This window comes from Antechinus flavipes, chromosome 3, assembly GCF_016432865.1.
Source record: "Antechinus flavipes isolate AdamAnt ecotype Samford, QLD, Australia chromosome 3, AdamAnt_v2, whole genome shotgun sequence".
NCBI lineage: Eukaryota > Metazoa > Chordata > Mammalia > Dasyuromorphia > Dasyuridae > Antechinus > Antechinus flavipes.
The window spans coordinates 15,797,686-15,811,577 of NC_067400.1; the positions used below are offsets into that span (position 1 = coordinate 15,797,686).

General features: G+C 38.9%; 1 protein-coding gene across 1 annotated transcript in view; it reads right to left on the minus strand.

Moving 5' to 3' along the window:
• Positions 1-258: 258 nt before the first annotated feature.
• VEPH1 (ventricular zone expressed PH domain containing 1) overlaps positions 259-13,892 on the minus strand; it is a 209,456-nt gene continuing 195,822 nt past the window's right edge. Inside the window, exon 13 of the mRNA XM_051983078.1 lies at positions 259-498. Within this exon, the coding sequence (XP_051839038.1) occupies positions 379-498 (120 nt within the window). The 3' untranslated portion in view covers positions 259-378. The remainder of the gene's footprint in view (positions 499-13,892) is intronic.

A 13,892-nucleotide genomic window follows, 5' to 3' on the forward strand; every position in this document is an offset into this window, starting at 1 on the left:
CTCAGAGGTTTCCTTCCTCTTTGCTCCATTTTCTCCCTTTTTTAAACACAATTTTCCCACTGAAAACAACTTCCCCAAATAACCAAATGGTTCACAGGCAACACATAAGTCATATTGAAACTAGTGAAAAATACATCAGACTACTAAAGTTTTGTCCATACATGAAAAACCGAGTGGAGATTTGTAGCAATTATTTGGACTATTTATTCAAAGAAATTATTTATTTTACTTAAAATATCCAAAGAACACTGAATTTTTCTCTTCCTTCTCACTCACATTATATCAGTCAAAGTCATATCATGAAGGAAAAAGCATTTATGAATTGCCAGGCAAGTGTGAGAGAACAGACTACTGGACTGCCTACCAGACCGAAGGTCTTCAGAGCCATTGTGCTGATCTCATTGTTGTATGACCGTGAAATGGGGACGGTCCACCAGCGCCTCGCCAGGAATTGAATCGCTTCCATTTGAATCCTCTTAGGAAGATTCTGAAGATCACCTGGAAAGATAGGAGAGCAAACACTGTAATCTTCTTGGGCTGGTTGGCCAGGCATTCAGACTCTTAAAGAGACCCCAACTCTGGTGGGCCGGCCAAGCAGTTCCAGGGACAAGTGTGTGTCCATTTAAAAGACTGTTCTGTAGAGCACTCATATGAGGGAAGTGCTCAGAGAAGGTCAGAAGAAGGGATACAAAGGCTCCTTTACAGTCCTGAAGAACTTTGGAATCAATCGTGAGACAATGGGGACACTGGCACAGGACTGCCCAGCATGGCAAGCTCGCAAAAGAGCTCACGGTAGCTCAAGAGAAATGTGAGAGATACACACTGAGAGACGGTTCCACTCTAAATTTCATGTGGATTATTTACAGCTGAATTGCAGTGGAGCCTTCTGAGCTCATCCTGGTCTGAGAAGCCACAGTCGGACGCGTGGAACTTGACCTCAACATAGCGATATCACTTTGGCTCTCTGAGCATGGGAGCCAATAACCAATCAAGCCAATTTTATTGATTGATTTCAGCTCTAGATCGATGGTCCTCATCTAAGTCACTCATGTTCTCCGGACATTTTACTCATTTGTAAGATACAAGAGTTAGATTAATTGACTTCTAAATCCATGTTCTCATGATTGTCATTGATCTGTAGGCTTCAAAGAAGAGTTTGTATCAATAAGCCTGTGGTTAATTTACCTCCGGGCACCTGAGCACCAAAGGATCAGGAGAATGTCTTACAGAGACATATGTCCTCGGGGAGAAACGTCGTTCTCCATCACTCTTGTCTGGTTGAGGAGATCCAATACTTGAAGGCGGATACAGTGCATCTAATTAATTCTTACACAGTGTTCTAAGGATATTGGGGGGGGGGTCTTTATGAATATGAATTACCTATTGACCAATAAATAATAAAGTATATTTTCCCACCTTTGTTAGTATCATTAGATGTATAAGACATAAATACATGGAATCATCAGCTATTAGAAAAGGAACTGGTGATCATTTGGCATGAAGTTTTAAATCTAGGCTCCATAGTTATATGTGAGCATGTGTGTATGTGGGGGGGGAGGGGGGCATTTTAAAATTTTAGCAACTATATTTCAATATAGTTGTTTTCCTTTATAATATTATGCATTTTAGTTTATGCAAACTGATTCTGAAAAAGGTATCTCTAGGTTTCACCAGATTGACTGCCAAAGGGATCTAGGATGCTAAAAAATTTGAGATCTTTCAACCCAACCCAATTCTTTCCTTTTTACAGATGAGGAAACTGAGGACCAAGTTTCCTTCCTGAAGGAAAATTAAATTGTCAGCTGATTTGTCCAAGTTTACATAGATAATAGGTAGCAAGAACAAAGGGTAGCTTAATGGCACCATAAGTGTTAATTCTGTGTTCAAATTTGGCCTCAGATCCTTATTAGCTGTGTGACCCTAAGTAAGTCATCTTAGCTGTATACCTCAGTTTTCTCATCTGTAAAAGGAGCTGGAGAAGGAAATGGCAAATCACTTCATTATCTCTGCCAAGAAAAGCCTAAGTGGGGTCATGAAGAGTCAGGCATAACTAAACAGTAAACAGAACAAATTTTTAATAAAGCTTTTTATTTTTAAAACATATGCATCAATAGTTTTCAACATTTACCCCTGCAAAACCTTGTGCTCCAATTTTTTTCTCCCTCCCTTCCTCCCATCCCTTCCTTCTTCCCATCCCTCCCAAGTAATCCAATATATGTTAAACAAGTTTAATTCTTCTATGGGTATCTCCACAATTATCATGCTGCACAAGAAAAATCAGATCAAAGAGGAAAAAGAAATGAGAAAGAAAACAAAATGCAAGCAAATAACAACAAAAAGTAAAAATGCTATGTTGTGATCCACACTCAGTCCCATGTCCTATCTTTGGGTGCAGATGGCCCTCTCCATCACAAGACCATTGGAACTGGTTGGAATCACCTCACTGTTGAAAAGAGAGAGCCACATCCATCAGAATTAATCATTGTATAATCTTGTTGCAGCGTACCATGTTCTCTTGATTCTTCCCTCACCATCAGTTCTTGTAAGTCTCTCCAGGCCTTTATGAACTCATCCTGCTGATAGTTTCTTACAGAACAATAATATTCCATAACATTCATATACCACAATTTATTCAGCCATTCCCCCACTGATGGGCAGCCACTCACTTTCCAGTTCTTTGCCACCACAACAAGAGCTGCCACAAACATTTTTGCACACGTGGGTCCCTTTCCCTTTTTTATGATCTCTTTGAGATACAGACCTAGTAGAGACATTGATGGATCAAAGGGGATGTACTGTCGGATAGCCCTTTGGGCAGAGTTCCAAATTGCTCTCCAGAACAAAATTTTAACCTAGGTTTTTCTGATTCCAAATTCCGGTGCCAAGATCTTTAAATTAAAAAAAAATGAAAACAATGAAACTTGAATGAACAAATAAGTTACCAAAATATATTTTACAAGAAAGACCTTATTAGGTTAGGATATAGGCATTTGGGATTCTTTTGGAAGATGGAAGAGGGGAATCCAGAGAATTAGGAGGGTGAAAAAAAAAGACATTAGTCTCTAAAGGATGTATAGTTTTGATATTATTATTATTAATATTACAAAAAACTAATCCTCCTGCCTTCCATGCTGGAACAGCCTTCTGTTGAACTCATATTCAAGGTTTTCCGATGTAGTTGAGCTCCCTATAGCGTGTGTTCTGCTGGTGTAAACTTCCAAATCTCAGAGGGACCTCCAGGCCACAATAAAACATTGGAGGGGAATGTTTGTGGACATGGAGATGGACATAGAGAAACCTCTAGAGGACAAAGTAAATAGAATGGACTCAGGAACAACTGAGTTTGAGTTCTGCCTCCGATACTAACTGTGTGACTGAATAAATCACTTATCTTTTCTCAGCCTCAGTTTTCTCATTTGGAATGTACTTTGCAAAGTTGTGAGGATTCAAGGAGATAATATAGGCGAAGCACTTTGCAAACCTCAAAGCTTTATCTACGTGCTGTCAATCATGTTTTGTCATCTTAAATTACTTAAATATCCCCAAATGGGTCCAATTCAAAGAACAGTGAGGTTGATTTCAAATCTCCCAATAATAGAATGAAAGAATTCATAATCCTTTATGTTTTCCACATGTCATAAAACTTTGAGACATTCTGCATTGTTTCCATCTGGAAAGACATCAAGAATAAGATGATGCTGAATGTTTCACTTTCTTTTTATTCCAGGGATTTATGCAATACAGGCCAACTGAGTTAGCTTTCTTTTTCTTCTTTCTTTTGGCATCAGAGTGAAAGCAACCTTGAGTACAGCTAATGCCTTCCGCCTTGTTCTGATACATTTGGATGAGAGAGAGAATTAAAACCAAGTTGACAGCTATTGGTGTGGACAAATTGGAAAATCACCAGAGTTGAAAGGAGAGATAATGCTGATGGCTCTGCTTTATGACTTTCCAGGCTTGGTCCTATAGTTAGGATTATATATGCTCATAAACCAGTTAGCTGCTTTTTAATCATCATTACTTATACAGCTGAAAGCTGTGTGATGTTAGGTAAATCATTTTCCTTTTCTGGTCCATTTCCTCATCTGGAAAATGAAAGTGTTGGGCTCTCTATTGCTACTTCTAATTTAAAATCCTCTGAACCCATGTATTTATATTGTCACATTGTCGTTCCTTTTAAGATGATAATCACTAAATGATGTGTGCAAATGGAAAAAAAATAGTGATATTCACCTAGCTTATTGCCCTATTTTTTTTATATAGCTTTTTATTTACAAGTTATATATATGGGTAATTTTACAGCATTGACAATTGCCAAACCTTTTGTTCCAATTTTTCCCCTCCTTTCCCCCACCCCCTCCCCTAAATGGCAGGTTGACCAATACAAAAAGAATCGGACTTTGAAATATTGTACAATTAACCTGTGAGGGAAATCAAAAATGCAGGCAGACAAAAATAGAGGGTTTGGGAATTCAATGTAATGGTTCATAGTCATCTCCCAGAGTTCTTTCGCTGGGCATAGCTGGTTCAGTTCATTACTGCTCCATTGGAACTGGTTTGGTTCATCTCATTGCTGAAGATGGCCAGGTCCATCAGAATTGATCATCATATAGTATTGTTGTTGAAGTATATAATGATCTCCTGGTCCTGCTCATTTCACTCAGCATCAGTTCGTGTAAATCTCTCCAGGCCTTTCTGAAGTCATCCTGTTGGTCATTTCTTACCAAACAATAATATTCCATAACATTCATATACCACAATTTATTCAGCCATTCTCCAATTGATGGGCATCCACTCAGTTGCCAGTTTCTGGCCACTACAAAGAGGGCTGCCACAAATTATTGCCCTATTCTAAGAGAGCAATGTAAGAATTAATTTATTCATGGTGGGTACCTTTAAGAAGCTTGCATTCGAAAATCAATATTATTAATAAAAGTAAGTTTCTAGTGGATAGAATATTTGTGGCAGGGTATTTACCCGATCCCCTGGGGTGGGGAAACTCTAGGAGCATTTGGTCATAGACTTATTAATGGAAACTGCTATTTGGGGTAGAATCAATGGAAAAACTAGGATTGTACGCCTAATTCACAAACCATTTTGCTTGGAAATATAATTTATTTCAAAGACAGATAAGACCTAGAAGAATTGATTTAAAAAAAAAAACATAACAATAACCCAACAAAACCTCACAATTTAAGGGATCATTCCATCTCTTATTCTTTCTTAGCCATGACCAGTGATTCAGGATAGAAGGGAAAGTTGACAAAGACCAGTATGTTGTTTTGAAAACACATCATCTATCAGTTTATGTAGATTTCCCATGTTGACTCATATGTTACGTTTTTCACTTTTCATCCACTGGGGTCAGTGGATCTGGGTTCAAACACTACCTCAGACATTTGCTGCTTATTTGATCATGGGCAAGTCACAAGCCTCAGTTTCCTTATCTGTAAGATAAAGGGATTGACCTAGGTGGCAATGGCCCCCTTTTAGGGTCTCTTCAGCTCTAGAACTATGGAATAAGAAAATTTACAACCACAGTAATCATGTCCCTATGTAGAATGTCTTCAATTAGAAGACATTCTTCTTTCTCAACCTAGAAGAAGAAAATGTTGTATTATTAAGCCCAAGTTTTCTGTGGAAATCCTCTCAAGATAACCTTTCTAACTCTGCAATTGATCTACTTATTCAGGCTCAGCATCATCACTGATCCCAATAAAACTCTTAATCTAAACCAGGATTCTTGAGTTTTTAGTCACATAAATTCATGGATCAGTGGAAGGATGTTTTGCATTAGGAAAAACAATCATGAAAGAAATAAGTTCAAATAAGTTAAGCATTTCTATAGATTCTGTGTGACAGTGTAAACCAAAATAAAGACCTAGAAACTTCAATGAATGCTTAATGATATTTGTTTATTCATTTTTCAGTTGCATCAAATTCTTTATGATTGCTTTTGGGATTTTTTTTTTTTTTGGCAGAGAGACAAGAGTGGTTTGCAATTCCTTCTCCAGTTCCTTTTACAGATAAGGAAACTGAAGCAACCAGGATGAAGTGATTTGCCCAGGATCAGTCAACTAGTAAGTGGCTGAGCCTGGATTTGAACTCAGTTCTTCTTGACTCTGAGCCTTGGGGCTTCACCCATTGGCTTCCAGCTGCCCACTTAATGATGGGCTGTTCAAATGAAGATTTTTTTTTTAAAATAATGTTTTATAATTTTTTTAAGGCAATAAACACATTTTGAAAAAAAGTTCCTAGGAATCAAAATGGTAAACACCATCAAAGAAAAGGATTTAGCAGAAATCAAGTGAAGCAAACCGTGGGCACAAGATCAAAAACAACTGTCTTGGAAAGCAGTCACAAAGTTAGCTCTCGGAGGCATTCTTGAGAGAGCCATTAAGATATCAGAATCTTGAGAGGATTTGATAGCCATATCATAAGGAATCAATAGAAAATAGGATGCAAATAGGGAATGGAGATGCTGTTGCTTTAGCCAAGATTATTGCTCTGCTGAGATGGAAAGCTTCCCTGTTTTTCTAAGATGACAACTTGGAAAGAGCTCTGAGCTTATTTGGTCACTTGCGACTCATGATTCTTTGGCCCTTTGTGGATTTTAGTGACCTCCTTTGTAAATGGAAGGAGTTTGAACAGCTGACCCACAAGATCCTTTAGTTCTAAACCTATGATCCTATGAATTCTGGGTTTGCATAAACTCTGTGACATTAGGGAAGCTCACTGTCTCGTTCAGTGAGATCACATATGAAATTGAGCAGGTCGGGTATTGTAGAGAAGAAACCCTTTTAAGACTTTTCTTCTATTTCAATCATTTCTACAAACAACTTTCAGAAAAGAAGAGAAAGTCACCAAGTGGATTTTGTACCATAGACCACCTGGAGGGAATTTGTCTATAACTCACAAAGATCTAGACGGTCTTAAGGAAAATGTCCGTGATACTAAGCAGCCCCTCTTTTCACATGTTTAGGTTGTTGGGATCTTTACAGTCTTGTTGGGAATAACTCACTTTTCCTGAATCTCAGAACAGTAAAAGTCAAATACAATAAAACTCTGCATTGCTGAAATTGTCAGAGAATGAACTGCTCCAGAATCCAAGGGGATCATGCAGCTGAGGCACATTGCAAACCTTAAGAGCACCGTATAAATGTCAGACATTATCATTATTTTTAGCTGAGGCTTTGTGGTTTTCTGTACTATTAAAAAGGACCTATGTGCATTCAGTTGGGAGCAATAGGGAGGACCACTGTGGAGGTGTAGAGGAAGGAGGACACAGAGAAAGAGGAGGAATTGTGTAGTTCGTCTTCTCAGCGGGTCATTCTTTTATTCCAATTTTGACAAACTTTAGTAATCATTTGTATCTCTATCCAAGAAAAATTTTATTTTCTTCAAGAGATACTGGATATCATTTTACCTCCTTCTGATGATTTTGGGTTACCATTATGAGCATTAATGATCATATTGATCCTGTAATATATTGATGACTTCCAGGTTTAGGTTTCTAGGGAAGACTATCACCTTCTGTGTGAGGGCTCATTGAGTTCTGTCCAGGATTGTTCATGCATCTTTGGTGTCTACCTGGAACTCAACTTTCTCTTGTGGCTCCAAGAAGCTTCAGCACACCCAGTGGCCACATCCTGATAAAACTCTCAGCAGGTGGACTAAATCAATTTGAGGGTCTCGAATCTGTTTCAAGTTAGGGCGATGTCTGCCCCTAAGCGTGGACATCTACGATGTGAGATCTTAGAGATTGGTTGGTATCAGAACAACCTTTTTGAACTTTGATTTTCTCAAGCCAGAAACCTTGACTTGTAATTTTCTGTTGTCACCTATATAATTTTGAGTTGGTTTTAGGAATATATGTCACACACAATGGGGCAGAAACGTATTAATATCCCGCTTATTTCAGGGTCTGATTTCTAGCAAAGTCAGCTGTCCTGGACATGGCCATGGGCCCAGAAGTCAGCAAAAGAAGGAAGGCTGCCATCTTGGGGACAAATCACCAAGAGCAAGAACTTAGCTCCCGATGGGTACGGCCCTCCCAGAAATAAGGAGTTGAACACAAGGACTGCGGTGAAAGGTGATGAGAGGGAAGTAAACAGCAGAGGGAAAAGACAGGATTAGGGAAAATACATGACTTCCTTCATCTTCTTTAGTAGCACCACAGATTGGAGATGTTTGCTGTAGGGACTAAATTTTATCTGTCATATGTAGGTGAGAGAGGACTGGAAGAGAAACATGAGGAGGAGAGATGTGGGATTAACAGAGATGGGATGAGAATCATAATAATATAATGGCACTGAAAGCAAGAGAAGAGAGATTTTGAAAGAAGGAAGTAACAAGTACTTTCCAGCCAAGCCTGAAATGAGACTCTTCTAACTGGGAGAGAGAATGCTAAGTGCTAAAGTTGGTGTGTGAGCTTTGGAGCAGAGAGATACTTTTTATTCCTTCTTTGAAAAAGAAGACACTCCTTATGTCTTTATTTTTCCTTATTTTATTTTATTTTTTTATAGATCTTTTTCTTTCCAAAACATATGCATGGATAATTTGACAACACTGACCCTTGCATAGCCTTATGTTCAGATTTTCTCCTCCTCCCCTCCATTCCCTCCTCTAGATGTCAGGCAATCCAGTATATGTTAGACATGTTAAAATATATTCAACCTTTCTTTAAAACCAGCTCCAGGGAGGGAAAGGACAAAGTTTCTCTTGCCAAAATGTAGGAGAACCCGGCTCCTCAACATTTTCTTGATTTTCAGCTCCCTGGAGACTTGGGGAATTTTCCGTGGGTGAGATTAGACCCTCTTTTCAGTTGAGTGAGATCTCATTGCATTCTCATTTAAAGAGTTCATTTGCTCTTGTACATTTTCTGTTTTATTCTAATCTGTAGAACTCCAATTTCTCTTTTTTTATCTGCACAGGTCAATGAGTTTCCTCATCATTTGCAGTAGTTATGGTTTTTTTGTATAATTGTCATTTGGTGGGGAAGAGGACAAGTCAGTGGGTGTAAGTTTGGGCTTTCCTTCCCTTTTCAAGAGATACTGACCAGAGAGGTTAGAAATTTCTTCCAAACCAATCATACTGTTAGGTCAGTAATTTAGGGGGACAGATGGATGTCTAGTCCAGTCCAGAGAGTATCCCCCTCTCAAAAGAGAACCCAGTCAATGCTGTAAAATTACCCATGCATATAACTTGTAAATAAAAAGCTATAATTAAAAAAGAGAGAGAGAGAGAGAGAGAGAGAGAGAGAGAGAGAGAGAAAACACAGAGTAGCCAGTCCTGTGGCCTTTTCTGTTCCTTCAAGGCAGGAACTTTGTCTCCCTTGGAGAAGGATGAACAGGAATCCAGAGATTCTACAACTTCTTCCCATTGAGTCACCCTCTCTACATTGAGATATTTGGCATGGACAGATCTATCTAACTGAACAGCACAGTAGTGTTGAAGGCTGTAGCAAGACCAAGGAGAAAGCTGAGAAATCTTGCTACGCCAGTTAGAGGGCCTTTCGTTCCCCATTTTAGTTGACGGTCAGGGATGGGGGCCGGTTGACTTCAGTTTATCACTTTAGTAGAGGGAAGGAAGAGGTAGCAGATGGGCCGGCCGGGCACTGACGCCCACCTCTCACTGAGAACTCTGGCGGTGAAAGGTTGCTGAGAAGCGTGGCGAAAGCCAGAGAGGGCAACAGGATCCAGAAAAGTCGTTTTGTTATTGTGATAGTTTCAAGAGAAGAGAAACCTGCGTATCCCAGCTAGAAGGGGCTTTGGGCACCGGCTGGCCGATTTTCTCAGTTTACTGCTAATGAAATCAAATCTTGGGGAGGTTAAGAAGCATCACATGACTTTGGTTCAAACATCTAGTGTTTGTAGGCAACAAAAAATTACTGTAGAGAGAGAAAATGTAGGTGAGAGAAAGGAAAAAGGGGTAAAGGGGAAATACGAGTTCCAGAAGGGATACATGTGGGAAAATAAGCTGGAAAATGGGGATTGAGAAATGTTTTAGAGAAGAGGAGGGAACACTTGTAGAAGTGGTACAATGGATAGAATCAGGAAATCTCAATTCAAGTCAAATTTTTAGCTATATGACCTTGGGCAAGTCCTTTAATGACTGTCTGCCTCAGTTTCCCCATCTGTAAAACAAGGTTAATAGTAGCACTATATCACAGATTTGTTAGGAGCATTGAAACTCTTTAAAGGACTTAACATAGTGCCTGACTTACAGTAAGTGCTTAATAAATACTTGCTCCCTTCCCTTTCTTTTACTGAGACTGCCCAGAATATAACTATTGGAAAGTGAGTTTGCTGACTTGACACAATTCATTAAGTCATTAATTTTTTTTTGCCATTATGAGATAAAGCTAAAATTTCTTTTCTTTTAAGTAGTTGAGAGTTAAACTGGTCAGGATTCATTAGGAAACTGAGATCCTGTGATAATCTGGGTGGGTCAAAGCTTTTCAACATGAGTGAAAGCAATCTGGAAGCTCAAAGGCAGGACATTTCCAACTGTTGTTCTAAATGGCAGCTCCTCCCACTGCATTTGTTTATCATTTTGATAGATTCATGGCTAATCCCGAAAACCAACTGCTCACTTTTCCAAGTTTGCTTCTGCTATATTGTTTTAAAACCTGCTCCTAAAAATGAGCCTCTTTAATCAGATTTGCTTACTTTGGTTACATTGTGTGGAGCTGTTTGTTTTTTCTTGTAGAATTTATAAGGAACATCATCTCTGTTTACCAAATCTGATTTGAAAGATTAAAATCATATCAAATATATATCTGATTTTTTCATAGCAGGTCATCATTTATGAATATGAAATACTGGGCAGAGATCATAAATAGTTCCTGCTTACAGTCCAAACAATCACCGTGGAGAAAAAGAATCAGAAGAATGTTTAGGTTGTAAATGCAGAAGGAAGCCAAGTAGTAACAGGATGAAAATCAGGGAGGAAAATGTGGAAGGGGATGTCCCAGAGTGCTTCTTCAAAAGCTTTCACGAAGTCTGGGCTTGAGCAACGTACTTGCCTCTGTCCAAAAACGTGAAGAACATCAAGATCCTTTGGAAATTCATAAGAGAATTGCCAAGGAACAGAACACTGTCCTATATGTGCTATGAACAGAACATTAAAAAAAAAAAATCAAAGATATACGTTCTTAGGGTAAAAAGAAGAAAATTAGGTTCATCTTTATTTTTGTGTGTTTTTCCAGTCTGGCTTTGAACCAATTTGCTTATTGTTTTCTTTGGTGGAGTTTTATTTTTAAATCTCAGGTCTTCTGGCCTCCATTGACTTGAACCAGGGAGTGAGGTTGGATGAGCTGTTTAATTCTTTGTATCAGCATATTTCTGAGCACAAATGGATTTGTATTATATCCTTTTTGCTAAAACAGCAGGGAAGATTCAGTTGGATTGCAGGAGTCAGAACCCTGTGACCCCTGAGTTATGGACTCCAGTAAGCACTAACTTGGCTTGTGCCACTTTCCTGCCGTCTAATTTCTGTGCTTTATTTTTCCCTTTCCCCTCCCCTTTTCACAATACCTAGCATAGGAGCTCTTCTCAACCTACTACCTTCCCCTTTTAAGGTTCAGACCTTACCTGTCTTTCTCCCACAATTCTCTGAACATGGTCACACATTTGATTTTCCTGACAGTTTCAAATTAAAAAAAACAACCCATTAACACCTATGAACAAGGCAGCCTGAAGCTACCATTGGCAGGAATTCCCGTATTTACCCTTCTTTCTACTTCAGGGGGTCTCTGTGTATACAAAATATTCTTTTGACTGAGGGGAAGAGAGAGCATTATGCTTATCTTTCATGGGGAATCCATACCCTCCTGCCCCGTCCTGTCCTGTACATATGAATGTAAGGAGCTCCTAGAATGAAAACTATATCCCTGAATGAATGAATGAAATCAGAAGAGAGCTACGGTAGAATATCTAAGTGGGGGGATTATGTTTGTAAGAAAGCCAATGGTTTCATAAGTTATAGAGAAGTTAGGGAAAAATTAGCAGCCGAGATCACTGGCAACCTTGAACAGAGCAGGGCTGGTTGTATGGCGGGATTAGATTCTCAGGATTGAGACATGTGGGGAAACTGAGGTAGTAAAGGCAGTGAGTATAATGATTTTTCTTGGACTTTAGCAGTAAGAAGGAGGCAAGGGATAAGGCTGCAATGTTAGGATGGCACGGTTAAGTATAATTTTTTTAAAGAATGAATTAAACTTATTTTGTTGACTCTCAGGAAAGCAAGTAGACCGGAGACAATTGAAGAAGAAAGAGGGAGCCATCAACGAGCCAGGTTCTTGGAGAAGGTGAGAGGAGTGAGGATTGAGGATGAGTTATTTATTTGATTCAGAAGGACCATCATTTTCTGCCAGAAAAAAGGGAAGAGGATGGATAAATATAGTGGGATTTTGAGTTGGGGGTGTATGTATATATTTAGTAAAGTAGAAGACCAGGATATCTGTGGAGAGGAGAGAGGAGGAAGTGTTGGGGGCTTTGGGGAGAGATTTGGGTGTTCATTGAGGGGAATGGGCTACAGAGTTAAGCAATCAGAGAGGACTCTGCTGGGATTTGATGAAATGGATTGTTAGTGGACCTAATGGTCCTTCCAGTAGTATAAAGAAGGTGGGAGATGGTGATGAGGTTGGTGGGAGGGATTGATCCACACAACTGACAGGGTATAAAGAGCAGTGAAACAAGGGAGGCAAGGCCATCAAGGGGAAAAAATTGAACTGGTCACCCCAGGGAGAAAGGAAATCCTACGGAATGGTATCATTCTGCTCAAATTCCTCCAATGGATGTCCACTGCATATGGTCATTAATCTGTAGAACCTGCTATTCACTGGTGTGGAATTAAGGGAGTAAACCATCTGTAAAAGGACTTAGTGAAAAATAATTTGTAAGCATCCGACCTTGTGTAGATATGGAACAGATTCATACTTCCCAGGGAGATAGTCTTTGGAGTTATTTAGGAGTCAACAATGATGCAGCTAATAAACAGATTAGGAAATATACAGATGGAGCACATCACAGGATCATAAAATTCGAAATAAAAGGGACTTGAGTGATCATCTTGTTCCATCCACTTATTTTATGGAGGAGAGATTGGCCCATAGAGCTTCACATTTCACCCAAATTTGCACAGGTGCAAGAATTTGAACTTAGAACCTTTAATTCCAATCCATCAATGTTTTTTTTTTTCTTTATCCATCCAACTAGTTGTTTTTTTTTAACTTTTTATTGACAGCATCAATCTTTTTTAATACCCGACCCAGTTGTCATAGCTTGTTATTTTCCTCTCTACATGTCTCAAATCCATCTCCTCCTTTCCAGTCCCATGGCTACCACCCTAACTCAGGCTCTCATCCTCTCTCACTGGGGTTATGGTGATATGACTAGTGCTATCTAATTCTGTGAAATATCATGACACTTAATATATTCCTTTGAACACAGCAAATACTCCCTAAATGCATTTGCTAAATTAATTCTGCCATCTTATACCAATAAAAGATAACAGTGAATTAGGGAAGAGGATGACTTAACTGGAGTCAGAAGAACCAGATTCAAATTTTTCCCCTAACACCAAGTGACTTTCTGAGCATGTAATACAACCTATCACTGTCTTGCTTTCCTCATCTGCAAAATAGGATAAATAATGTTTGTATTATTTATCTTACAGGTTCATTAGGAGGAAATATATTGTAAACCTTAAGCATCATCTAGGTGTGAGTTATTATTCCATTTAAAGTATTTGAACAGTTATATCACGGCATAATAGCTAAGAAAGCACACATATCTAGCACTCTAGGGTTTGTTAAATAAATCACAGATTTATTTCATTTATTCCTCATCATGTGTTAGGATTATCAACCTTTTTTCAGATGAGAAAAC